This window comes from Chiloscyllium punctatum, chromosome 45 (genome assembly GCF_047496795.1).
Source record: "Chiloscyllium punctatum isolate Juve2018m chromosome 45, sChiPun1.3, whole genome shotgun sequence".
NCBI classification, from domain to species: Eukaryota; Metazoa; Chordata; class Chondrichthyes; order Orectolobiformes; family Hemiscylliidae; genus Chiloscyllium; species Chiloscyllium punctatum.
The window spans coordinates 65,778,185-65,805,475 of NC_092783.1; the positions used below are offsets into that span (position 1 = coordinate 65,778,185).

General features: G+C 43.1%; 1 protein-coding gene across 3 annotated transcripts in view; it reads right to left on the bottom strand.

Annotated features, from left to right (window-relative positions):
• The window catches only part of LOC140467524 (striatin-interacting protein 1 homolog), a 188,609-nt gene that overhangs the window by 67,782 nt on the left and 93,536 nt on the right, over positions 1–27,291 (bottom strand). For all 3 annotated transcript variants that reach the window (XM_072563969.1, XM_072563967.1, XM_072563968.1), the window contains 2 exons: positions 22,150–22,213; positions 8,479–8,550 (listed from right to left, as the gene is read on the bottom strand). In XM_072563969.1, coding sequence (XP_072420070.1) covers positions 8,479–8,550; positions 22,150–22,213 — 136 coding nt within the window. The remainder of the gene's footprint in view (positions 1–8,478; positions 8,551–22,149; positions 22,214–27,291) is intronic.

Genomic DNA, 27,291 nt, shown 5'->3' on the forward strand with positions numbered 1-27,291 from the left:
TCATTCTTTCCAGTTTAATAACAGTTTTATATTAATAGAAGCAGGAGTGGGCCATTTGACCCGTCAAGCCTCTTCTGCCATTAAGATCATGACTGATCTACCCATCATCTCAGCTCCTCCTACCTGCATTATACCCATAACCCTTAATTACCCTACCATGCAAAAACCTATCCAACTGCGTCTTGAATATACTTAATGAAGCTGCCTCTACTTCCTTGGGCAAACAATTCTATAGATACTATTCCGAGAAAAGCAGTTCCTCCTCATCTCTGTCTGAAATCTATTCCCCCAATCTTGAGGCCACATCCCCTAGTCCTCGGCTCACCCACCAGCGGAAACGACTTGCCTGCCTCTATCTTATTATCCCTTTCATAATTTTATATGTTTCTATAAAATCCCCTTTCATTCTTCTAAATTGTAGCGAGTACAGTCCCAGGTGGCTCAATCTCTCCTCCTAGGGTAACTCCCTCATCTCCAGAATTAACCCGGTGAACCTTCTCTGCCCTGCCTCCAAAGCCAGTTTCTCCTTCTTCCAGTAAGGAGACCAGAACAGCGCACAATATTCCAGGTGCGGCCTCACCAACAGCTTCTACAATTGCAGCAGAATTTTCCAGCTCTTAAATTCAGTCCCTCAAGCAATGAAAGCCAACATTACTGCAGCATCTGCAAATCAACTTGTGGCGATTCATGTACGAGCACTCCTAAGTCCCTCTTCACAACAGCATGTTGCAATATTTCACCATTTAAATAATACTGACTTACTATTTTTACTTCCAAAGTGGATAACCTCACATTTACCAACATTGTACTCCACCTGCCAGACCCTTGCCTGCTCACTTAACCTATCTAAATCTTTCTGCAGACCCTCCCCATCATTTATATAGTTTGCCTTTCCATTCAATTTAGTGTCATCAGCAAAATGGGATATGTTAGATCGCACTCTGCTCACACTGATCTCCAACCAGAAAAACACCAATTTATTCCAACTCTCTGCTTTCTACTGGTTAACAAGTCCTCTATCCATGCTGGTACATTCCTTGCAACTCCATGCATTCTTCTCTTATAGATGAATCTTCTATGCGGCACCTTATCGACTGCCTTCAGGAAAGTTAAGTATATAACATCCACCTATTCCCCTCCATCCACCGTGTTTGTTACATATTCAAAGAACTCCAGTAAGTTTGTCAAACAACCTCCTCTTGCTGAATCCATATTGCGTCTGCCTGATTGAACCCTTTCCATACAAATGTCTTACTACTTCTTCTTTAATGACTGCCTCCAGCATTTTCCTGACCACAGATGTTAAGCTAACTGGCCTATAGTGACCTGTCTTTTGCCTACACCCTTTTTTAAACAGCGACATGACATTCGCTATCTTCCAGTCTGCCAGGACCTGCCCGGAGTCCAGTGAATTTTGGTAAATTAACACTAACACATCTAGCATAACTTCTATCATTTCTGTTAGCAACCTGGGATGCATTCTGTCAGGACTAGGGAGCCTATCTCCCTTTAGACCCCCTGAGTTTGCTCAACATTTATTCCTTTAGCGATAACAATTAAATTGAAGTCTTCACCTCCCATTGTATCCTTAACATCGTTCTTTGGCATGTTAGACACACCTTTCACTGTGAAGACTGACAGAAAGTAATTATTCAAGTCCTCGGCTGTTTCAGCATTACCCAATATTAATGTTCCCTTTCTCATCCTGCAAGGACCTTACTTCCAATTCAGCCACCCTTTTCCGTTTTGTATATTTATAAAACCTTCTCCTACCTGTTTTTATATTCTGTGCTAGTTTGCATTCATAATCTATCTTTCCTTTCTTTATTGCTTGATTCATGGTTCTTTGTTGCTTTTTAAGGTTTTTACAATCTTCCTGTCTCCCACTACTCTTGGCTACTTTGTAGGTCTGAGCTTTTAATTGGATGCCTTCCTTTATTTCCTTAGGTATCCAAGGCTGGCTCTTCCTACCCTTGCTATCCTTGTTGTTGAGCAGAATATACTTTCCTTGAGCACTGTGAAAAGTCTCTTTGAAAGTCCTCCACTGTTCCTCAACTATTCCATCATATACCTTATCTAACTTAGCCAACTCCTTCCTCTTCTTATTATAGTCTCCCTTGTTTAAGCATAACACCCTGGTTTTAGATGATACTATTTCACCCTCCATTTGTATCCAAAATTTGATCATACTGTGATCACTCTTTCAAAGAGGATCCTTAACTATGAGACCATTAATTTTATCTGTCTCATTACACAGGACTAGATGGAAGATTGCACACTCCCTCGCAAGTTCGGTAACATGCTGTTCAAAAAAGTTATCACGGATGAGTTCTTCACTTCAAGACTGCCTCTCCTGACTTGATTCGGCCAATCAATGTGCATGTTAAAGTCCATGACGTCCGTCGTTCTATTTTTACAATCATCAGATATTTCCTGATTGATCGCCTGTGCCACTGTACCATTATTATTGGGTGGCCTATAGACTACTTCCACCAATGACTTATCCCCCTGACTATTCCTGATCTTCACTCAAATGGATTCAACATTTTACTCCTTAGATCCTATATTGCCTCTCCCAAATGCCCTAATATCATCCTTAATCAAGTGCACTATCCCACCTCCCATACCTTCCTGCTTATCCTTTGTAATTACCTGGTACTCTTGGATATTTAATTCCCAGTCATCACCATCCTGCAACCACATTTCTGTAATAGTAACTAAATCATACCCTATTGTACCGATTTGCACATCAAGTTCACAGAATTTGTTTCGAATATTACGGACAGTCAGAGAAAGTGTCCTTACACTCATTGCGAGATTTTAAAGGGACAATGTCCCTGTCTTTTGCATCTGATTCGGTCACCCAATTTTACATTTTTTTCCAAACGTTTGCTCTTAAATCTGCATTGCTTCCTTCTGCCTGGACTCCCATTCTCTTGCCATTTTAGTCTACTCTTCCTCAGTGTCTCTGCTCATTGTATCTACTTTTGCACCAGCTACTGCATCTTCTGACCTGACGCCCTGGTACCCATTCTTCCGAAAGCAAGGTAACCAAAACTGAACACAATACTCTAAGTGCGGCCTCACTACTGTCCTGTGCAAGTGCAATGCAACTTCCCACCTTCTATACCCAATGAAGGCCAGTGTGCCAAAAGCCTTCTTCACTGCCCCGTCTACCTGTGACTCCACATTCAGAGAACTGAGCACCTGAACTCCAAGATCCCTCAGTTCAACTACACTCCTTAAGGCCTACCATTCACCATGAAACTCTGATCTTGGTTTGACTTTCCAAAACACAAGACACTCACACATCTATATTAAACTCCATTGGCCATTTCTCAGCCAACTTCCCCAGCTGATTAAGATCCTGCTGCAATTTCTGACAACCTTCCTTACTGTCCATGATACTACCTATTTTAATGTCATTTGCAAACTTACTAATCATCCCTCGTACATTCTCATCGAAATCACCGATATAGATACCTACCACAGATGTTAGGCTTATTGGTTTATAGTTCCCAGGCTTTTCTTTGCAGCCCTTCTTGAATAATGGCACAATATTTGCTACCCTCCAGTCTTCTACAGTTACGTGGCAACGATGATTCAAATGTATCAGCCAGGGCTACTGCAATGTCTTCTTTAGCCTCTTGCAGGGTTCTTGGATATATCGGGTCAGGACCAGGCAATCTATCCATCTTCATACATTCTAATACGTCCAATACTTGCTCTGCTGTGATATGCACTGTCCCCAGATATCACCATTAATTTCCCCAAGTTCCTCTGCCATTTCTTTGTTTTCCAGTACTTCTTCTCCAGCCTCATTTCAGCTGTCCAATGTCCACTCTTGCATCCCTCACTATCAGCTTTAGAAATACAAGCTCTTGCAATCTTCTTTTATATCACTACTTAGCTTACCCTCATATTTAATCATCTCCCTGCTTTGTGCTTTTTTAAAAAAAGTTGGCCTCTGTGATTTTCAAAAGCTTTCCAACCTTCTGCTTCCTACTAATTTTCATGAAGTTGTCTGCTTTTTCTTTTGTGCTCTACCTGCCTTCCGGCACCAGCTACGGTTGCCTCATCTGCCCCGTAGCATGCTTCGTCTTCTGTGGGATGAATTTCTGCTGTGTCTCCTGAATTACCTCCACAAATTCCTGCCATTACTGCTCCACTGTCCTCCCTGCTAGGCTCCCCTTCCAATCAATTCCCTCATGTCAACTGTAATACTGTTACATCTGATTCCAGTTTCTCCCTCTCAAACTGCAAGGTGAATTCTATCATATTATGGTCACTGCCCCCTAGATATTCCTTCACCTAAGCTCCCTAATCAAGGTGACCTGGATACACATCGCCTAATCTAGAACTGCCTGTTCCCTAGTGGGCTCTACCACAAACTGCTCCATAAAACAATCTTGTAGCTATTCCATGAAAGCCTTTTCTTGGGATCGGTTACCGACCTGAATTTCCCAGTCTACCGGCACATTGAAATCCTCCATGATTACTGTAACAGCACCTTTCTTACAGATCTTTTCTATTTCCAGATTCATTTTCTCACCCACATCTTGACTTACTACTAGAAGGGCTTTTTCTCTGTGCTTTTATTGTTTCCTCAACTCAACCCACACAGATTGTACATCTTCTGCCCCCATATTATGTCTTGCTATCAATGGGGAGGGATGGCCCAGTGGTGACAAAACAAATTGCTGGAAAAGCTCAGCAGGTCTGGCAGCATCTGTGGAGAGGAATCAGAATTAACATTTTGGCTCGAGTGACCCCTCCACAGATTCTGCCAGACCTGCTGAGCTTTTCAAGCAATTTTTGTTTTTGGGTTTGATTTACAGCATCTGCAGTTTTTTTGGATTGCCAAGTGCTATTGGTTCTGAAGACCTGGGTTCAAGAAAAAAATCTGGAATTAAGAATCTACTGCTGACCATAAAACTATTGCCGATTGTCAAGAAAACTCCATCTGGCTCACTAATATCCTTCATGGAAGGAAATTTACTTTCCTTTCCTTGGTGTGGCCAACATGTGACTCCACACACAGCAATGTGGTTGACTCTCAAATGCCCTCTCAAATGGCTCAGCAAGCCACTCAGTTGTATCAGTTGCTCAACCTACGGCACTTGGACTGCAGTGGTTCAAGAAGTCAATTTAACACCAATTTCTCATGGGCAACTAGAATTGGGCAATAAATGCTAGTCAGTAAGCAATACCCATATCCCATGACTGAATAAAAAGATAGATTTAATTTAATATCTTACTAACAATGCAACCCTGTCCCCTCTGCCTTTCCTTTAAATAGGTCGCATATCTTGGATATCTAGTTTCCCATCCATCATCCTAACATGATGTCCATATCATACCCATCAATTTCAATCTGTGCTACAAGCTTCTTTACCTTGGTTCGCATACTGCCCACATTTAAAAACAACAACTTCAAGTCCTGTGTTGACTGCCCCCTTCTTAGCTGTGCCTAAAGTTAGATTCATGTTCCTTTCCATATTCTTTCCTGCTCTGGAAACTTCAAAAACTTCTCCTGAGCCCTCCTATTCCCTTTGCCCTTTAAGTATGTCACTGTGGTTATGAATATTTCCTAATGTCTCAGCAATTAAAAAAGTAACTTACTCTTTTCTTTATCATACAAAATAGGTGACTTCATGCTTTGGCATGCTGTATTCCATCTGTCACGTTGTTGTCCACACCAAACCTGACTCTTTCCTTTATTCCTTATATTGCATACATTCAGATATAACACCTTCAGTCCTGAATTACCAACCTTCTTCTCAATGTCATTCATTTGTCCAGTGTTGAAGTTTGATTGCTAACCCTTTCTATACACTCTGTCCTATTTGTGTCTGTGCTGGAGGTTTAAATAACCTCTCCTGAGTTCTGAACTCTTACCCCCTCCTTTAATTCGGTTTTCTAATTCCCCGATAACTTAACCCTCCACCTCCCCCACCCTATTTAGTTTAAAGTTCTATCTACAGCCCTAATTAAGTGATTCGCTTAGATCCTGGTCCCAGCATGGTTCTGATGAAGACTATCCCATCGGAACAGATCTTTTCTTCCCCACTACTGGTGCCAATGTTCCATGAATCCAAACTAATTTCTCCCAATTAATCTCTGATGTATTTATCTGCTTAATCTTACTGATGCTGTGCCAATTAGCTCATGCCTCAGGTAGTAATCCAGAGATTGTGACCTTTTTGGTTCCACCTTGTAATGTGGCTCTTAGCTGTTCGTACTTGCTTAGCAGAACTTCTGCCCTACTTTTATCAATGTTGTTGGTACCTACATGGACTATGACCACTAGATCTTTACCCTCCATTCCAGGTTCCTCTGCAACCCAGATGAGATATCCTGAACCTGAGTACCAGAACTTTCAGGACTATTGATTCTGGTCACAGAGAAATGTCTATGCCTCTAACTATACTATCTAGGAGAAAGTTAGGATTGCAGATGCTGGAGGTCAATTTGGAAGAGTGTGGTGTTGGAAAAGCACAGCAGGTCAGGCAGCATCTGAGGAGTGGGAGAATCGACGTTTTGGGCATAAGCCCTTCATCAGGAATGGGGCTTGTGGGCCAAGGGGGCTGAGGAATGAATGGGAGGGGGATGCGGTTGGGGGGGAGGGGGGGGGGGGGTGGGAGGCAGTTGGGAATGCATAGGTAGATGAAGGTGCAGGTCCTGCGCTACCTCCATCGCCAAACCCTAATCACCCGACGCCTGGAAGAAGAACATCTCACCTTCCACCTTGGTACCCTCCAATCTCACAGGATCAATGTGGATTTCACCAGTTTCCCCATTTCCCCTCCCCCCACCTTATCCCAGTTCCAACTTTCCAACTCGGCACTGCCCTCTTGAACGGTCCTACCTGTCCATCTTCCTTCCCACCTATCCGCTCCACCCTCCTCTCTGACCTATCACTTTCACCCCCACCTTCATCTACCTATTGCATTCCCAGCTACCTTTCCCCCAGCCTCACCCCCTCCCATTTATCTATCAGCTCCCTTGGCTCACAAACCTCATCCCTGATGGCGGGCCTATGCCCAAAATGTCAATTCTCCTATTCCATGGATGCTGCCTGACCAGCTGTGTTTTTCCAGCACCACACTCTTCAACTTTAACCATACTATCCCTGAGTGCAACATTTCTCTTTTCTCCCCCCACTTGAGAGGCTTCCTGCACCATGGTGCTGTGGTCAGTTGTCTCATCCTCCCTTCAGACCCATTCCTGCCCACACAGGGAGCAAAACTCTTGAACTGGTTGGACAAAGACAGGGGCTGACACTCCAGCAACTCTACCTCCTAGATGTCTCTATCTGCCTCACTCACGACCATACCCTCCTGTCCCTGACCACTGGCTGAATTCAGGTTCGTGCATCTATGAGGTGTGACTGTCTCCTGAAATACAGTAGCCAGGTAACTCTCCCCTTCCTCGATGTATCGCGATGTTTGAAGCTCAGACTCCAGTTCATGGACTCTGAGCCAGAATTCTTCCAGTACCCAACATTACTACAGACATGATCACTGGCAGCCACAATAGAGTCCACCAGCTCCCATATCATGCAGGAACAACACATCACCTGATCCTTTATCCTTATTTTATTTAATTAATCTTAATTTAGAAAACAATTAACTATTTTTGTGTCTTTATCATTTTCAATTGTTTTTGTATCTCTGCTTATGGAAACAAATAACTTAATAAAATCTTCCTTACTGTCCTGTTTTGAAACCACTACCTTGACAAATTGTTATGATCTCTCTAGTTGGTCGTACAATTTGGGATTACTTGTTACTTTGGTTAGACCCTCAGCATGCAAGTATCACGTTATCCCATCCATGTGCCTTGTCTCCAGCACTACCTTGTTTTTATTTTTTTGTAATTATCTCTGCCTCAATTAACCAGATTGTAGGTTATCCCTTCACTTGCTACTCAGTTGTTGACACTTTACTCACACCAGGACAAAGTAAGGACTGCAGATACTGGAGATCTGAGTCGAGTGCGTGTTGCTGGAAAAGCACAGCACGTCAGGCAGCATCTGAGGAGCAGGAGAATCGGCGTTTAGGGCATAAGCCCTTCATCATTACTCACACTGTCCCACATTTTGCAGAGACTTATTATTCAGCCTGTCAACACTCCACTCACACAGTTTGTATGATTTTTTGATCTCTGCTTATCAATTCTGAGCCTGTGCGCTTCTCTTCACTTTACCTGACAAATGGGCAGTGCTCAGAAAACCTGCGATTTCAAATAAATCTATTCGATCCTAACCTGGTGTCATGTGACTTCTAACCTTGTCCACTCAGTTCAACACCAGCACTTCCACATCTCACAGTGTATCACTGGTAGCGGTTGTTAATATTCTTTGTAAAGTTAGATGTTTTTATAGGTAGACCAGGTTCTTAAGAATCAAATTTATTATTAAAAATCCTGTTAACTGACATGAGCTGAATTCAAAATTTTAAATAGCATTATCCGTACCGCTGAGAGTGGCTTTTTCAAATATTCCTCTTCCTTCTTTATCTGAATCTCAGATATTGAAATGTACTTGTGCTGTAAAGTAAACAAAATAATTAATTTATTCATTGTCATATTTCTGTGTTCATCTATTTTAAGAACGAAGAATACAGAATATATATTTCTCAATGACGTTTATTGTTATTTAGAACATTGGATTTGGGGAACTGAACACATTCCAATTCAAGCAGACAGCCTCAAATATTACAACTGTTGAGAAAAGCAGTACTTCAATGTTAGTCCTCTCAAATCCCCTGTATACAAGTGATAGTCTTCATATCAGCTGTCTCATGGGCTTTGATACATCATCCATTAAATCCCAGGAAAGGGATGTCACTGGAAAGGTTAACAATTATTACCCATCCTTCATGTCCTTTAGAAGGAAGGTATAGGTAAGATTACTTCTTGAACTACTGCAGTCCATATGGTGGATGAGCTTCCAAATTAACTGCTTGGTTTGCAGCTTCTCAATTTTGATCAGACAAAACTGGAAGGTTAGTGGGTACATAGCCATGATAGGATGATACGCAGTTTTGATGGGTTATTATAGATTAGTTCATCTGAACCCTGTTCCTTTGGTCCTACTGATGATACTGGTCACATGTTTAGGAGACGTTGTTGAAAATGCCTTCATAAATTGCTGCAGTGCATTCTAGAAATGGTATACACTACAGTCATGTTATGCCAGTAATATATTGAACTCCAAACGAGCAGGCTGCTTTGTCCTGGGTTGTGTCAAACTTCACATGACATTTTTGCCATTTCATCTCTCTAGGGAAGTGCAGAGTATTCCACTAGTGTTCTGATATATGACTTATTGACTTTGGAGACATTTTGAGGAGTTAGTCAATACAGAATAGATGACTTCTGACCTGCTCTAATAGTCTATACACTTTTGTGGCTAGCCCAGTTGATATTCTGGTTAATGGTAATGCAATTATGAATTATTGGGCCTTGGATGCTTGGTAAAAGAGTCTCCTGTAGTGACGTTCTGGTTAGATATCATAACAATGGCAACCATCTTACTTTGTGCCAGGTATGAACAGTTGGAGCCTTCAGTTTCTTGGAACTAATTTAGTCAAACACTGTCTTGATATCAAAAGCATTCATTCTTAACTCTAGAATTTAGCTCATGCCTACATTTGAATCAAGGCTGCAACAAGTACACAAACAAGCAATCCTGGCAAAACCCAAAGGGAATATTTATAAACCTTGGTGAATTAGTAGTAATATAAATGACTCTTCCTTTCACTTTGCTGATGATTGGCTGATCCATCACCCTATCAGTACAATAACTGAAGTTGGTTGTGAATCTTATAGCCTTCATTTGGAGATGGAAATCTTATTGGAATCTGTCGCACCCCTACCCTCAACTTAGATGCTTTATTGTGAATAATATTTCAATGAGATGCGGCAGGTTCTCAAAGCTTCCTTCAAATTCATCACATTTGAGATCAGTTAAGCTGATGAGAGTATGCCAGTTGTGAAGAAAAAGTGGATAATTTCATGCCAATAAGTTGGTACCTCATTTTCAGGGATGCCTTGTGGTGCTTATAACAACGTACAAATTAGGAGCAGGGGTAGGCTATTCAGTCTCTTAAGCCTGCACTGCCATTCAGTACTATATGGGTGAGCTGATTGCAAGTTCAATCCAAATTCTTGCCTACCCCCGATAACCTATCATTCCCTTGCTTAACAAGAATCTATCTACACATGGCTTAAAAACATTAAAGGATTCTGATTCCCCCATCTTTGCAGGACAAGAGTCCCAAACATGTACAGGCCTCAGAGAGAGGGTAAACAAATCACTACCATTCTGTTTCAAATGGGCAGCTCCGGGTTTTGAAAGAGTGTTTCCATCGTTCTTCATTCTTCCATTAGAGGAAGCATCCTCTCCACATCAACCCTGTCAAGACCTCTCAGGACCTTGCATGTTTCAGCTAATTCCAAAAGATACAAGTCTAATCTTCCCAACCTTTTCTCTGAAGACAACAGGTACAGTCCTGGTAGTAGTAAGATCATAAGGTGAAGGAGCAGAACACAGAACTGTACAGCACAGGAAAATGCCCTTCAGCCCACAATGTTGCCATTCTAAACTAACCCTATTTGCCTGCATATGGTCTGTATCCTTCTATTCACTGCCTGTCCACATGAGCGTCGAATTGCCTCTTAAATGTTATGATCATATCTACTTCTACCACCTGCCCTGGTTGCACGTTTCAGGCACAAATCGTCCTCTGCATAAAATGTTTTCCTTGCACATCTCCCTTGAACCTATGCCTCCAATTTTTTGACATTACTATTCTGGGAGAAAGACTCTGAAGTAGGCTGTCCATGCCACTGAATCTGCTCTGTCATTCAATGAGATCATAACTTTTCCGAAATCCTCAATTTCACTTTACTGGCTTTTCCCCCATAACCCCCGATTCCAGCATTGAGTAAAAATGTCTTTCTCAGGCTGGAATATACTTACTGACCAACCTCAATAGCCCTCTGCGGTAAAGAATACCACGGATTCACTAACCGGAGAGGAAAATCATTTCACTGTCATAAGTGGATGACTGTTACTATCAGATTACAGATTCTGGTAAAACCATGCTGACTGTGTCTGATTCTAGAGTACAGTAGCTTTTATTTGTTTTAGAAGAGCAGAGTCTGATTAGAAACAAGTCAACATGGATTTACTAAGGGGAGGTCATGCCTGACAAACCTGTTGGTATTCTTTGAAGAGGTGACAAGCAGGTTAGACCAGGGAAACCCAGTGGATGTGGTCTATCTAGACTTCCAAAAGGCCTTTATAAGGTGCCACACGGGAGGCTGCTGAGCAAGGTGAGGGCCCATGGTGTTCGAGGTGAGCTACTGGGATGGATTGAGGATTGGCTGTCTGATAGAAGGCAGAGAGTTGGGATAAAAGGTTCTTTTTCAGAATGGCAGCCGGTGACGAGCGGTGTCCCACAGGGTTCAGTGTTGGGGCCACAGCTGTTCGCATTATATATTAATGATCTGGATGAAGGGACTGGGGGCATTCTAGCGAAGTTTGCCAATGATACGAAGATAGGTGGACAGGCAGGTAGTACTGAGGAAGTGGGGAGGCTGCAGAAGGATCTGACAGTTTGGGAGTGGTCCAGGAAATGGCTGATGGAATTCAACGTGAACAAATGCGAGGTCTTGCACTTTGGCAGAAAGAATAAAAGCACGGACTACTTTCTAAACGGTGAGAAAATTCGTAAAGCCAAAGTACAAAGGGATTTGGGAGTGCTAGTCGAGGATTCTCTAAAGGTCAACATGCAGGTTGAGTCTGTGATTAAGAAAGCGAATGCGATGTTGTCACTTATCTCAAGAGGGTTGGAACATAAAAACACCATTGTGCTACTGAGACTTTATAAAGCTCTGGTTAGGCCCCATTTGGAGTACTGTGTCCAGTTTTGGTCCCCACACCTCAGGAAGGACATACTGGCACTGGAACGTGTCCAGCGGAGATTCACACGGATGATCCCTGGAATGGTAGGTCTAACATATGAGGAACGGCTGAGGATCTTGGGATTGTATTCATTGGAGTTCAGAAGATTAAGGGGAGACTTAATAGAGACGTATAAGATAATACATGGCTTGGAAAGGGTGGATGCTAGGAAATTGTTTCCGTTAGGTGAGGAGACTAGGACCCGTGGACACAGCCTTAGAATTAGAGGGGGTAAATTCAGAACAGAAATGCGGAGACATTTCTTCAGCCAGAGAGTGGTGGGCCTGTGGAATTCATTGCCGCAGAGTGCAGTGGAGGCCGGGACTCTAAATGTCTTCAAGGCAGAGATTGACAGATTCTTGTTGTCTCGGGGAATTAAGGGCTACGGGGAGAATGCGGGTAAGTGGAGTTGAAGTGCCCAGCAGCCATGATTAAATGGCAGAGTGGACTCGATGGGCCGAATGGCCTTACTTCCACTCCTATGTCTTATGGTCTTGTGGTCTTCTTCCACATACAACGTAAAAATTGAGTGTTCCTCTAGGACCAAGGTGGTACATGGACAGCACAAACTACACATCATACAAAAGGGTGGCATGAAGTGCATAAGTAGTGCAAACACCCAAATTACAATGTAATAAAAGAATAATAATTAAGACATTGTTCTATCAGCAATTTGAAGTCATGCAAAGAATTTCACATGGAAAAAAAAAGTCTGGACACAGTGTAAGGAGCCCGATGGCTTGGGGGAAGAAACTGTTACACAGTCTACCACTCTTTTCTAAATGTTCTGGTATAAAATCCTTGATAATGAACTCCCAGCATCTTCCTCATGACCAACGTCAGACTCAATGGTCTATAATTCACTGTTTTCCCTCTGCCTCCTTACATTCGAAACCCTCTAATCTACTAGAATTGTTTCAGAGTCTAAAGAATCTTGAAAGATGACCATCAATGGATTGACCATCTCTGGGTGACTTCCTTAAGGAGAATTTGGAGGCATTGAAAAACATAGCACAGAAACAGATACTTTGGTCCAAGTCATCAATGCCAACCAGGTATAATAAATAAATAAGACCATAAGACATAGGAACAGAAATAGGCCATTCAGCCCACCGAGGCCACTTTGCATTTCAATCATGGCTGATAAGTTTCTTAACCCCATTCTCCCACTTTCTCCCCGTATCCCTTGATACTCAAAAACCTATCTCCATCTTAAATATACTCAATGACCTAGCCTCCACAGTCTTCTGTGGCAACGAATTCCATAGATCCACCACTCTCTGGCTGAAGTAGTTTCTCCTTATCTCCACTCTTAAAGGTCTTCCCTTTACTCTAAGGCTATGCCCTCAGGTCCTCGCCTCAAATCTAGCCCCAGTTGCCAGCATTTGGCCCACTGCTCTCTAAACTCTTCCTATTCGTTTATCCATCCATGTGTCTTTTAAATGTTGTAATTGCACCACCCTCCACCACTTCCTCTGGCAGCTCATTCCATACTTGCACCACCCTCAGAGTGAAAAGATGGTCTCTTTGGTCCCTTTTAAATCTTTCCCATCTCACCTTAAACCTATGCCCTCTAGTTTTGGACTCTCTTACCCATGGAAAAGATACAGTCTACTTACCCTATCCCATGCCCCTCATGATTTTCTAAACCTCTATAAGGACACCCCTGAGCCTCTGATGCTCCAGGGAAAACAGCCCCAGCCTATTCAGCCTCTCCCTATAGCTCAAACCCTCCAACCATGGCAACATCCTTGTAAATCTTTTCCCAACCGTTTCAAGTTTCACATCATTTGCTAATCAGAGAGTGCATCACAGCTACAGAAAAGAAGGTTGTTGAGGAGCGTTTGTCTACTGAGTCCATATGGGTGGAAGTTAGGAATAGCAAGGGAACAGTCACCTCACTGGGGGTTTTCTACAGGCCCCCTAATAGCAATAGAGAGATTGAAGAACTCACTGGTGGGCAGATTCTGGAAAAATGCAGAAGTAGCAGGGTTGTGGTTATGGGTGATTTCAACTTTCCCAATGTCGACTGGAATCTCCTTAGTGCAGATGGTTTGGATAGAGCCATTTTTGTCAGGTGTGTGCAGGAGGGTTTCTTTACTCAGTATGTAGACAGACTGATGAGGGAGAGGCATTTTGGATTTGGTGCTCAGCAACGAGCCAGGACAGGTGTCAGAACTAGCGGTGGTAGAACATTTTGGTGACAGTGATCACAACTGCCTCACATTTACCATAGCCTTGGAGAGGGAAAGGAGCAGTTACTGAGGGAAGATATTTAATTGGGAAAAAGGAAATTATGATGCTATCAGACAGGATTTGGGAAGTACAGACTGGGAGCAATTGTTCCACAGAAAGGACACAACAGACATGTAGAGACCTTTTAAGGAGCAGTTGTTGAGAGTGATGCACAAATTTGTTCCTCTGAGACAGGTGAGAAGGGGTAAGATTAAGGAACCTTGGATGACGAGAACAGAGGAGCTTCTCGTCAAAAAGAAGGCAGCAGCTTACGTAAGGTGAGGAAGCGAGGATCTAGCACAGCTTTAGAAGATAACAGGCTTACTAGTAAGGCTTACTAGAAAGGAGCTCAGAAATGGACTGAGGAGAGTCTGGAGGGGGCACGAAAAATGCTTGGCAAGAAGGATTAGGGAGAACCCAGAGGTATTTTATTCATACGTGAGGAATGAGAGAATGATCAGGGAGAAGGTAGGGCTGATCAGGGATAGCGTAGAGAACTTGTTCATGGAATGTGAGCAGATAGGGAAACCCTAAATGAGTTTTTTGCTTCAGTTTTCACTAAGGAAAGGGACCTTGTTGTGAATGAGAACTTTGAGGAGCTGGGATACAGGCTTGACCAGATCAAGATCGATGAAGTTGAATTTGAAAACATTAAGATTGTTAAGTCCCCAGGGTCAGAGCAGATTTATCCTAGGCTGCCCCGGGAAGCGAGACAGCAGGTTGCTAAGCCGCTGGCAAAGATCTTTGCTTCCTCACTCTCCACAGGAGTTGTACCGGAGTATTGAAAGGAGGCAAATGTTGTTCCTCTTTTCAAGAAGGGGAATAGAGAAATCCCTGGCAATTACAGGGCAGTCAGTCTTACATGTATGGTCAGCAAAGTTTTAGAAAGAATTCTGAGGGATAGGATTTATGACTATTTGGCAAAGCATAGCATGATTAAAGGCAGTCAGCATGGCTTTGTGAGGGGCAAGTCATGCCTCACAAATCTTATTGAGTTCTTTGAGGAGGTGACAAGATAGGCCGACCAAGGTCAAGCAGTGGATGTGGTGTATTTGGACTTCAGCAAGGCATTTGATCGGGTTCCCCATGATAGGCTCGTTCATAAAGTCAGGAAGTATGGGATATAGAGAGATTTGACTGTCTGGTTTCAGAATTGGTTGGCAGACAGAAGGCAGAGTGTGGTTGCAGATGGACAGTATTCTGCCTGGAGGTCAGTGTTGAGTGGGGTCCCGCAGGGCTCTGTTCTTGGGCTTCTACTCTTTGTAGTTTTTATAAATGACTTAGATGAGGAGGTTGAAGGGTGGGTTAGTAAATTTGCCAATGACACAAAGGTTGGAGGTGCCGTCGATAGTATCGAGGGCTATTGCAGGTTGCAGCGTGACATTGACAGGATGCAGAGCTGGGCTGAGATATGGCAGATGAAGTTCAATCTGGATAAATGCGAAGTGATGCATTTTGGAAGGTCAAACTCGAATGCTGAATATAGGATTAAAGATAGGATTCTTGGCAGTGTGGAGGAACAGAGGGATCTTGGTGTGCAAGTACATAGATCCCTCAGTTGCCACCCAAGTGGACAGGATTATTAAGAAAGCATATAGTGTTTTGGCTTTCATTATCAGGGGGATCGAGTTTAAGAGCAGTGAGGTTTTGCTACAGCTCTACAAGTCCCTGGTGAGACCTCACTTGAAATATTGTGTCCAGTTCTGGTCGCCCTACTATAGGAAAGATAGAGAGGCTTTGGAGAGGGTACAAAGAAGGTTTACCAGGATGCTGCCTGGACTGGAGGGCTTGCCTTATGAAGAGAGGGTGAATGAGCTCGGACCTTTCTCTCTGGAGAGGAGGAGGAAGAGAGGTGACCTGATCAAGGTATAGGAGATAATGAGAGGCATGGATAGAGTTGATAGCCAGAGACGTTTCCCCAGGGCATATTGACTGGAACAAGGGGTTATAGTTTTAAGATATTAGGATAGAGGTATAGAGGGGATGTCAGAGAAAGGTTCTTTAAGCATGAATGCATGGAATGTGTTGCCAGTGGTGGTGGTGGAAGCAGAGTCATTAGGTACATTTAAATGAGTGCTGGACTTGCACATGGATAGCAGTGAGTTGAGGGGTACGTAAGTTAAGTTATTTAATTTTACATTAGGATTAACCCTTGGCACAACATAGTGGGCCAAAGGACCTGTTCTGTACTGTACTTTTCTATGTTCGAACATCCTTCCTAAAGGAGGGAGACCAAAATTTCAGACAAAAGTGCCCTAACCAATTTCTCCAACACAATTTTGTGACTCATACAAATTTGCTTCAGTTGCTCCCTCTCACTAAACCCTGTGTTCCTCATTATTTATGGTATGTTATTCGTGTCCATGTTTATGAAGACAGAAGTGAAGTATAAGTTGAGATAGTCAGCCATTTCTTTGTTTCCCATTATAAATTCTCCGTTTCTGTACGCACCTACCTCAGGAACACAAGTTGGCGGAGGCAGCAGAGCTGGCCAAAGTGAAGGAGATCGAGTTCTTGTAGAGAATGCAAGCCCAGCGCAGCTTAAGCACTTAAGACTGCAATGTTGAACTTTTAACTTTAATTCTTTATTTTTCTTCTTAAGACTAAGGAGGACTGTAACTTGTAACTTTTAACTTTGCTTCTTTATTTTTTTATTTTGTACCTAGGTACTTTTGTACCATGGATAGCAGCAACAATGGCGACACTGTACACTTTTCATTATAGAACATAGAACAATACAGCGCAGAACAGGCCCTTTGGCCCTCGATGTTGTGCCAACCTGTGAATTTTTCTCAGCTCATTCCCCTACACTATCCCATCATCATCCATGTGCTTATCTAAGGATTGTTTAAATCTCTCTAGTGTGGCTGAGTTCACTACATTAGCAGGTAGGGCATTCCACACCCTTACCACTCTCTGCGTTAAGGAACCTGCCTCTGATGTCTGTCTTAAATCTATCACTATACTCCTGTAGTTCTGTACTTGAGTACATGTGATGATAAAATCTAATTCTACATTAGTGTTCACCATTTCCCACCCCTCCTTGCAAAGCCACAGAAATTTTAATAATCAGTTCCTACATTCAAGATGGCTCAGTGGTTAGCACAGCTGCCTCACAGTGCCAGGGACCCAGGTTTGATTCCAGCTTTGGGTGACTGTGGGGAGTTTGGATTCTAGAACCACAGCAATGTGGTTGACTCTCAACTGCCCTATGACCAAGCAAGCAATTCAGTTGCATAAATCACCACAAATTCTCCAAAGAGAAATGAAACTGGACGAACACCTGGTATCAACCTAGGCACCAGAAAAGACAATGACAGACACAGTTCTGTCAACCTTGCGAAGTCCTCCTTACAAATATATGGGAGCTTGTATCAAAATTGGGAGAGCTGACTCACAGACTAGTTGTGCAATAGCCTGATATAGTTACATTCTCAGAATCATACCAAACAGACAACGTCCCAGACAGCATCATTACCAACCCTGGTGAAGTCCTGTCCCACTGGCAGGACATACCCAGCAGAGGTGGCAGCACAGTGGCATGCATTCGGGAGGGAGTTGCCCTGGTAACACTCAATACTGACACTAGACTTCATGAGGTATCAAGGCTTCATGTTAAACATTGGCAAGGAAAAGTTCTGACTTCCAAGCACCGTCTTAACTCAGCAGATGAACCAGTACTCCACCATGCTGAGCAACACACGGAGGAAGCACTGGAGATGGCATGTCGCAAAAGAAGATCATAAGATATACGAGTGGAAATAAGGCCATTCGGCCCAGAGTCTACTCTGCCATTTAATCATAGCTGATGGGCACTTCAACTCCACTTACCCGCACTGCCCCTATATCCCTTAATTCCTTGCGAGATCAAGAATTTATCAATCCCTGCCTTGAAGACAATTAATGCCCCGGCCTCCACTGCGCTCCGTGGCAATGAATTCCACAGGCCCACCAATCTCTGGCTGAAGAAATGTCTCCTCATTTCCGTTCTAAATTGATCCCCTCTAATTCTAAGGCTGTGTCCACGGGTCCTAGTCTCCCCGCCTAACAGAAACAATTTCCCAGCGTCCACCCTTTCTAAGCCATGTATTATCTTGTAAGTTTCTATTAGATTTCCCCTCAACCTTCTAAACTCTAATGAATACAATCCCAGAATCCTCAGCCATTCATTATATGTTTGGCCTACCATTCCAGGGATCATCTGTGTCATTCTCTGCTGAATGTACTCCAGTGCCAGTATGTCCTTCCTGAGGTGTGGAGCCCAAAATTGGACTCAGTATTCTGAATAGGGCCTAACCAGAGCGTTATAAAGTCCCTGCTTTTATATTCCAACCTTCTTCAGATAAATTACAACATTACATTCGCTTTCTTAATCTTGGACTCAACCTGCAAGTTAACCTTTAGAGAACCCTGGACTAGCACTCCCAGATCCCTTTGTACTTTGGCTTTATTTTCTCACTGTTTAGAAAACATTCCATGCCTGTATCCTTTTTTCCAAAGTCCAAGACCTTGCATTTTCTCAAGTTGAATTTCATCAGCCATTTCCTGCATCACTCTCCAAAGCTGTCTAAATCATTCTGCAGCCTCCCCACCACCGCAGTACTACCAGCCTGTCCACCTAACATCGTATCATCGGCGAACTTTGCCAGAATGCCCCCAGTCCCTTCATCCAGATCATTATTATTTAAAGTGAACAGTTGCGGCCCAACACTGAACACTGCACTTGTCACCAACTGCCATTCTGAAAAAGAATCTTTTATCCCAACTCTCTGCCTTCTGTCAGACAGTCAATCCTCAATCCATGCCAGTAACTCACCTCAAACACCATGGGCCCTAAACTTACTCAACAGCCTCCCATGAGACACCTTATCAAAGGTCTTTTGGAAGTCTAGCATACATCCATTGGGTTTCCCTAGTCTAACTTACTTGTTACTTCTTCAAAGAATTCTAACAGGTTTGTCAGTCATGACCTCCCCTTACTGAATCCATGCTGACTTGTTCTAATCCGAACCTGCACTTCCAAGAATTTAGAAATTGCATCCTTAACAATGGATTCTAGAATTTTACCAACAACCGGCCTATAATTTTCCATCTTTTGTCTTCATCCTTTCTTGAACAAGGGGGTTATAACAGCAATTTTCCAATCATCTGGGACTTTCCTCGGCTCCAATGACTTTTGAAAGGTCACAACCTACGCCTCCGCTATTTCCTCAGCCACCTCCCTCAGAACTCTAGGATGTAGCACATCAGGGCAGGAGATATATCAATTTTAGACCTTTTAGCTTTTCTAGCACTTTTTCTTTTGTAATAGCTACCATACTCAACTCTGCCCCCTGACTCTTCTTAATTTTTGGACATTACTCATGTCTTCCACTATGAAAACTGACACGAAGTTTTTCAGCTATGTCCTTACCTCCCAGCACTAGCCTTGCTGCATCAACTGGGAGCAGCCCAACATCTACTTTTGCCTCTCGTTTGTTTCTTATGTGTTGAAAGAAGCTTTTACTATCATTTCTAATATTATTGGCTAACCTACCTTCATATTTCATCCTCTCCTTATTTCTCTCTTTATTGTCCTCTGTTTGTTTTTGTAGTCTTCCCAATCTTCTGATTTCCCAGTGCTCTTGGCCACTTTATAGGCTCTCTCTTTTCCTTTGATACATTTCCTGTCTTCCTTTGTCAGTCATGGCTGCTAAATTCCTACCCAATCCCACCCCAGGTAATCTTTCTTTTCTTTGGGATGAACTCTGTGCTGTGTCCTTAATTACACCCAGAAACTCCTGCCATTGTTACTCTTATCTTCCCCACTAGGCTTTCCTTCCAGTCAATTTTTGTCAGTTCCTCTCTCCTGCCCCTCTAATTACCTTTATTTAATGGTAGCACCATTACATCCGATTTTGCCTTCTCTCTTTCCAGATGCAGACTAAACTCTACCATATAATGATTGCTAGCTTCGAAGTGTTCCTTTACTTTAAAATCTTTTATAAAGTCTGGCTCATTACGTAGCACTAAGTCCAGAAGAGCCTGCTCCCTTGTGGGCTCCATCACAATCTGTTCCATCTTGTAGGCATTCCATGAATTCCATTTCTCTGGATCCACTGGCAACATTATTCACTTAGTCCATCTGAATATTGAAGTCCTCCATGATCACCGTGACCTTGCCTTTCTGACATCCTCTATCTATTTCCCGGTACATCTTGCACCCCTGGTCCTGACCACTATTAGGAGGTCTGTACGTTAACTCCCATTATGGTTTTTTTTTGCCTTTGTGGTTCCTCAATGCCATCCACAGTCTCCACATCATCTGACCCTATGTCATTCAGTGCCATAGATTCAATTCCATTCTTAACTAACAAGGCAAGTTGTCCGCCCACCTCCCTGTCTTTTCGATAAGTCGTAAATCCTTGGATGTTTAACTGTCAGTCTTGAACCCCCCGCAACCACGTCTGTGAAGCCTACCACATCATAATCATTCACAACTATTTGTGCTGTTAATTCATCTACTTTGTTACGAATACGACAAACGTTCAGGTAAAGCACCTTAATGCTAATTTTCTTATCCTCACGATACCCAATATCTCCAGTAATATATCCTAAGTTATCCTTCCTTTTTGCTTCATTCCTAGTCTGCCTTGAACTTAAACCCTGCACACATGCTAACCTGCTGCTTATCTTTCTATTTGACTCCATACTCCCTGTCGTTTTCCCTTTCTCTTCCCCCTCGACTTACAAGTTTAAAGTCCTAGTGACCACCCTATTTATCCCTTTCGCTAAAACATTGTCCTTTGGGTGGTAGATTTCAATGCTCAGCACCAAGATTGGCTCAGACAGCAGCACTACTAATTGAGCTGATCAGGTCCTAAAGGACATTGTTGCCAGACTGGGTCTGTGGCAGGTGGTGAGGGAACTAACATGAGGGGAAAAACATACTTCACCTCATCCTTACCAATTTTCCAGCTGTACATATACCTAGTCATGATAGTATTAGTAAGAGTTACCATCGCACTGTCCTTATAGAGACAAACTCCTGCCTTATTATTGATAACACCCCACATTATGTTGTGTGGCAATATCACCGTGCTAAGTAGGACAGATCTAGCAATTCAACACTGGGTATCCATGAAGTGCTTTGGGTCAACAGGAGAAGAATTGTGACACACAAATGCCAGGCAATCTAACACTATTGAAATTCAATAGTGTGACCATCACTGATTCCACCACTATCAACATCATGGGGTTGTCTTTGACCAGAAATTCAACTAGACTTGCCATATAAATGAGGTAAAAAACAATGACTGCAGATGCTAGAAACCAGACTCTGGATTAGTGGTGCTGGAAGGGCACAGCAGTTCAGGCAGCATCCAAGTAGCTTCGAAATTGACGTTTCTGGCAAAAGCCCTTCATCAGGAATAAAGGCAGTGAGCCTGAAGCATGGAGAGATAAGCTAGAAGAGGGTGGGGGTGGGGAGAAAGTAGCATAGAGTACAATGGGTGAGTGGGGGAGGGGATGAAGGTGATAGGTCAAGGAGGAGAGGGTGGAGTGGATAGGTGGGAACCAACAGGAGGCGACAGAGGCTATGAAACGCTGCCGTGAATAACACTTCCTGACTCCCCAACGTTTGTCCCCCATCGACAAGGCACAAGTCAGGAGTGTGATGGAATACTCCCTACTTGCCTGGATGGGTGTAGCTCCAACAACACGCAAGAAGCTTGACACCATCCCAAACAAAGCAGCAAATTACTGGAGTGTTGGTGCATGTGAAAGTATTTCCTGATACATAGATAATGGAAAAATATGGAGAAAATAAAGCAAAACATCTGGAGATTGTATACTTTTTGCATCAAGATAGAGACAGAAGAAACCAAGTTTGACAATGACACTTGTAGTTTTTCAGAAGAACAGTTGCTGTAGTCAATTAAAAACTGCATTTGCTCACATACCTGCTTAAGAGTTTTTATACTTTCGTGAATGGGCCGTGGTAATCCAACAATGGTATCCGTGTCACTGTAAAGAAAAGTATGTTTCAAAATACAATTACAACTGCAACCTTCTCCAAGATCGTTTTGAGTCCACAACAATTTTGATCATATTCACAGACTACATTCTGTCTCCAAGAAGTTAAATACTGGTTTCATACAAATGCAACTGCTGTGTTTTTCAAGATTTCACAATGGGAACAAAAACAGTTTTGCAAGATATTTCTATCCGTTTATTGCATCCAAGTTTGATTTTCAATTGTTGACCAAATTCCTAATTTGCTGGCTTCTCAGTGACTCCTGAGACTGAGAATTTAGAGAAATGGTAGATGGAGTTCAATCCGGGCAAATACGAGGTGATGCATTTTGGAAGATCCAATTCAAGAGTGAATTTTACAGTAAATGGAAAAGTCCTGGGGAAAATTGAGGTACAGAGAGATCTGGGTGCTCAGGTCCATTGTTCCCTGAAGGTGACAACGCAGGTCAGTAAAAGTAGTCAAGAAAGCATATGGCATGCTTTGCTTTTTTGGACAGGGTATTAGTACAAGAGTTGGCAGGTCATGTTACAATTTTATAGGATTTGGTTTGGCCGCATTTGGAATATTACATATAGTTCTGGTTGCCACATTACCAAAAGGATGTTGATGCTTTGGAAAGGATGAAGAGGAGCAAAGGGATACAGATCTTTAGAAAATAGGCAGGAGGTTGAGATAGAGGAACTGGATTAGCGCAGGCTTGGAGGGCTGAAGGGCCCGTTCCTGTGTTGTAATTGTCTTTGTTCTTTGTTCTAAATTGGGGCAAGAACAATTCTGATGATCTTAGACAGGAACCTTCAAAAATTGATTGGGGGGAGGCTGTTTGCAGGCAAACGGATGCCTGGCAAATGGGACGCTTTCAAAACTGAGTTAATGAGGATCCAGGGCCAGCATTTTCATGTAAGACTAAAAGGGTAAAACTAGCAGGAGTAGGGAACTCTAGATGTCACGTGTTACTGAGGTACTGGTCAAGAAAAAACAAGCATAGGATATATATAGGCAGCTGGGGTTTAGTGAATTCCTTGAGTAGAGGGTGTCAGAATATAGAAGGGATATTATTCAACTAGAAAGAGAACAAAAAAAGATTTACTGCGATGCTATCTGGACTGGAAGGTTTGAGTTATAAAGAGGGGCTGAATAGTCTGGAACCTTTCTTCCCTGGAGCCGAGGAGACTAAGAAATTACTTTATAGAGGTATATAAAATCACGAGGGGCATTAAGGTAGGTAGCCAACAGCTTTTCTCCATCGTTGGGGAGTCTAAAACTAGAGGGCATAGGTTAAAGGAGAGGGGAGAGATACAAAAGGGTGCAATTTTTTCACACTGAGGGTGGTGAGTGCCTGGAACAGACTGCCAGAAGTAGAGATGAGTACAATTTTGTCACTGAAGAAACATTTGGACACATGTATGGATGAGATAGGTATCGAGGGATATGGACCAAACATTTAATCATGAAAACTGGGCAACATAGATAAGTTGGGCAGAAGGGCCTGTTTCCATGCTGTAAACCTCTATGACTTTATGACCGTAAATGCAGGACAGAAGCTAAAACTGAAATAAGCAAGGCGAAGAGAAAGTATGAGGAAACGATGGCAGGCTGCACTAAAACAAACACTAACATGCTCTTCAGACATATTAACAGTAAAGGATTAATGAAGGAAAGAGTGGGCTCCATAAGAAACAAGCAGGGTAAGCTGCTTACTGAAGCAAAGGGGCATGGCAAAGGTACTAAATGAGTACTTTGTTTCTGTCTTTATCAAATTAGAAAATTATGACAATGGCCTAGATAAAAACATAGGTTTTCAGTGGTATAGTGAACAATAAAGAAGAGGTGCTAAAAATGCTGGCAGCAGTTCAGGTAAAGAAGATATTTGGCTCGGATGGGATGTATTCCCGATACTGAGACAACTAAGAAGCAAACTGTGCAGCCAGGCACCCTCATACACAGGACTAGTCCCACAGTGACTGAAGAATTGCGAACATGACACTGTTGTTCAAAAAAAGGGCAAAGGAATAAGGAAACTACAGACTTGTCAGCTTGACATTAATAGTGGGAAAACTGATGGAGACCATAATATGGGATAAGGTAAATATACCCTTAGAGAAAAATAAGTTAATACTGGACAGGCTCCATGGTTTTGTAAAAAGCAGGTCCTGCCAGACTAATTTGACTATGCTCTTTGACAAAGTGAGACAGACAGTGGATCAGGACAATACTGTGGATGCAGTATATTAGGGCTTCCTGAAAGCATTTGATAGTGCGCCATATGGCAGATGGTTAGCAAGCTGGACCTGTTTGGGAAAGTTGGATAAACCATAGGATACAGAGTATAGGTATGGATGGGCATTTCTCAGATTGGAGAAGAGTTGAAAACAGCATTCCCCAGGAATCGGTGGTGGGACGCTTGCTTTTTCTGATCTTACAAACATTTTGGAGATGGCTGTTGACGGCAAAATCTCTAAATTTGCAGACTATACTAAAATAGGGAGAACACTGAATTGCGAGGATAATGCGGAGGTGATTTCAGAGGGTCACTGGCATGTTGGTCAAATGGACAAACACCTGACAGATGAATATCAATGAACAGAAATGTGAGACAATGTATTTCAGTAGGAGAAGCACAGAGAAATAACATAAGCTCAATGGTACAACTATGAGGGGAGTATTGAAATAGGGGGATACCATGGTACAATGAAATATTTTGCTTAAGGGGGTCAGGCAAGTTGAAATAGTTGCTACAGCTTATGGGATCCTTGGGTTTATAAATAGAAGCATAGAGTATAAAAGCAAGGAAATTATGTTGTACCTTCACAAATCATTGGCCACACCCCATTTGAAGTAGTGTTCAGTTCTGGGCACCTTATTTAAGAAGGATGTTAAAGCATTGGTGAGAGTGCAAAGGAGATTGACTAGAATGATACCAGGAATGAGGGATTTTTGTTTCAAGGAAAGAATAGAGAAACTGGGCTTCTTTACTCAGAGTTGTTACGATATGGAATATGCTGCTTGAGAGTGGAGGAGGCAGAATCCATAGGAATTCCAAAATGCACCTGAATATATATTTGAAAGTGATTAATTTAGAGGCTCATGGAAATAGGGCTTGGTTCTGGATTACCGGTCCAGTTCACTTTGCGACGAAACTATCACCATGAAGTGGGGCAGGGGAGAGAGAGAGAGAGAGAGAGAGAAAGAAGGGGTGGAGCGAGATAGGGGTGGGGGAAAGGATGGAGCAGGGGAAAGAGGGGGGATGGATGGAGTGGGTGGGAGGGGGTTGAGGGATGGAGCAGGAAGGAGGAGGAATCGAGTGGATGGGAGTGGTGGTGACAGCTAGAGCAAGACAAGAGAGTGGGGGGGGGAGAAGGGATGGAGCTACAGAGAGAGAGAGACAGAGAGAGAAAAAAAAAAAGAGATGGAGTAAACACAAAACACTGAAAGAATGCATGCGAGTGAGCGAGCGAGGATGAGAACCTGTGAGCAAGAGAGCAAGGTGGTGGACGAAAGAAAGCACATGCTAGCAAAAGAGCACAACCTACACAAAATATTAGTGGGATAGAATTAGACAGTACCAGTGAAGGAGAGAATGGGCAAATGAGAAGAGTGAGGAGGAGGGGAGGCAAGAAAAATTGCAAGAGAGAGTATGTGAGAACTAGACAGCTCACAGCCAACTGAGGGAGAGAGAGTGCAGTGAGATGGCGCACTGAGGGGGCTAGTGAAAGCTGGTGAGCAAGTGAGAGCAAGCGAACGAAAGCAGGTGTGAGAGCTCAAGATAGGGAGAGAGAGACTGGGCAACGAGAGTGGATGAGCTAGAAAGAGAAAACAGCCTAGCGATTATCGTTGAGTAAGACAGTAGGTGAAGGAGAGAGCGGGAGAATGAGTAAACAAGAGGAAGTGGGCTAGAGAGCATGGGAATGCAAGGGGACTTTTGTACAATAGTCAAGACACCTTGCTAGAGATGTATTTGTAGAGAGACGTGATGTGAATTGTAGACAGCTTCAGTGAGACCGCACATGGAAAACTGTGCAGCTTGGTCTCCACTGGGGCAGCATGGTGGCTCAGTGGTTAGCACTGCTGCCTCACAGCACCAGGGTCCCAGGTTTGATTCTGGCCTCGGGCACCTGTCTGTGTGGAGTTTGTACATTTTTCCCGTGTCTGCGTGGGTTTCCTCCAGGTGCTCCGGCTTCCTCCCACAGTCCAAAGACGTGCAGGTCATGTGAATTGGTCATGCTAAACTGCCCTAATGTGAGAGGTGCATTAGTCAGAGGGTCTGGGTAGGTTACTCTTCGGAGGGTCAGTGTGGATTTGTTGGGCCGAAGGGCCTGTTTCCACACTGTAGGAAATCTAATCTAATTAAAGGAAGAATATACTGGCCAGAGGCAATGCAATGGAGATTCATGAAACTAAACCCTGAGATCACAGTATTGTCTTTTGTGGACAGATTGAGGAGGCTTGACCAGTATATTCTAGAATTTTAAAGAATGTCCTTGAAACATACAACATTCTTGGCTTGACAAAGTGGCTATAGCTGGAGTGTTTCCACTGGTTTTAGAAACAGGGTGCATGGCCACAGAATGATGGCTTGGCCATTGAAAGAGGAGATCTTCCACTCAAAATATGGTGATCCTGAGAGGACTGTGAAAGCTCATTTATTGAGAAGGTTCAACACAGAAATCAACAGACTCCTGGATTCTTTGGCATCAAAAGATACAGAGATAGCATAGGTAAATGATCAACTACGATCGAAGATAGTGTCTGCTGACACTCAAACTGCGGGGCAACTGCATATGGGTATTCACTCAAACACGCATGTACATGATTCCATCGCCTCAATGTCACTGTGTCATGCGCAAATTCTATACTACGCACACGCACAGAACAGGCATGACATTGAAATAGGGATCAGACCAGGAGGGGGCTAGATAGAACAGACAGGTTTGGAGGGAAGGAGGGAGAACAAACAAGGGTCGATGGTTATAACAAAGAGGGCTCAGGAGCAGGAAGGAGCTCCTGAGAGATCATCTTTCCTCTCACTTCCTTCTCCTTTGTTACCCCTTCTCGGTTCCTTCACCCACCC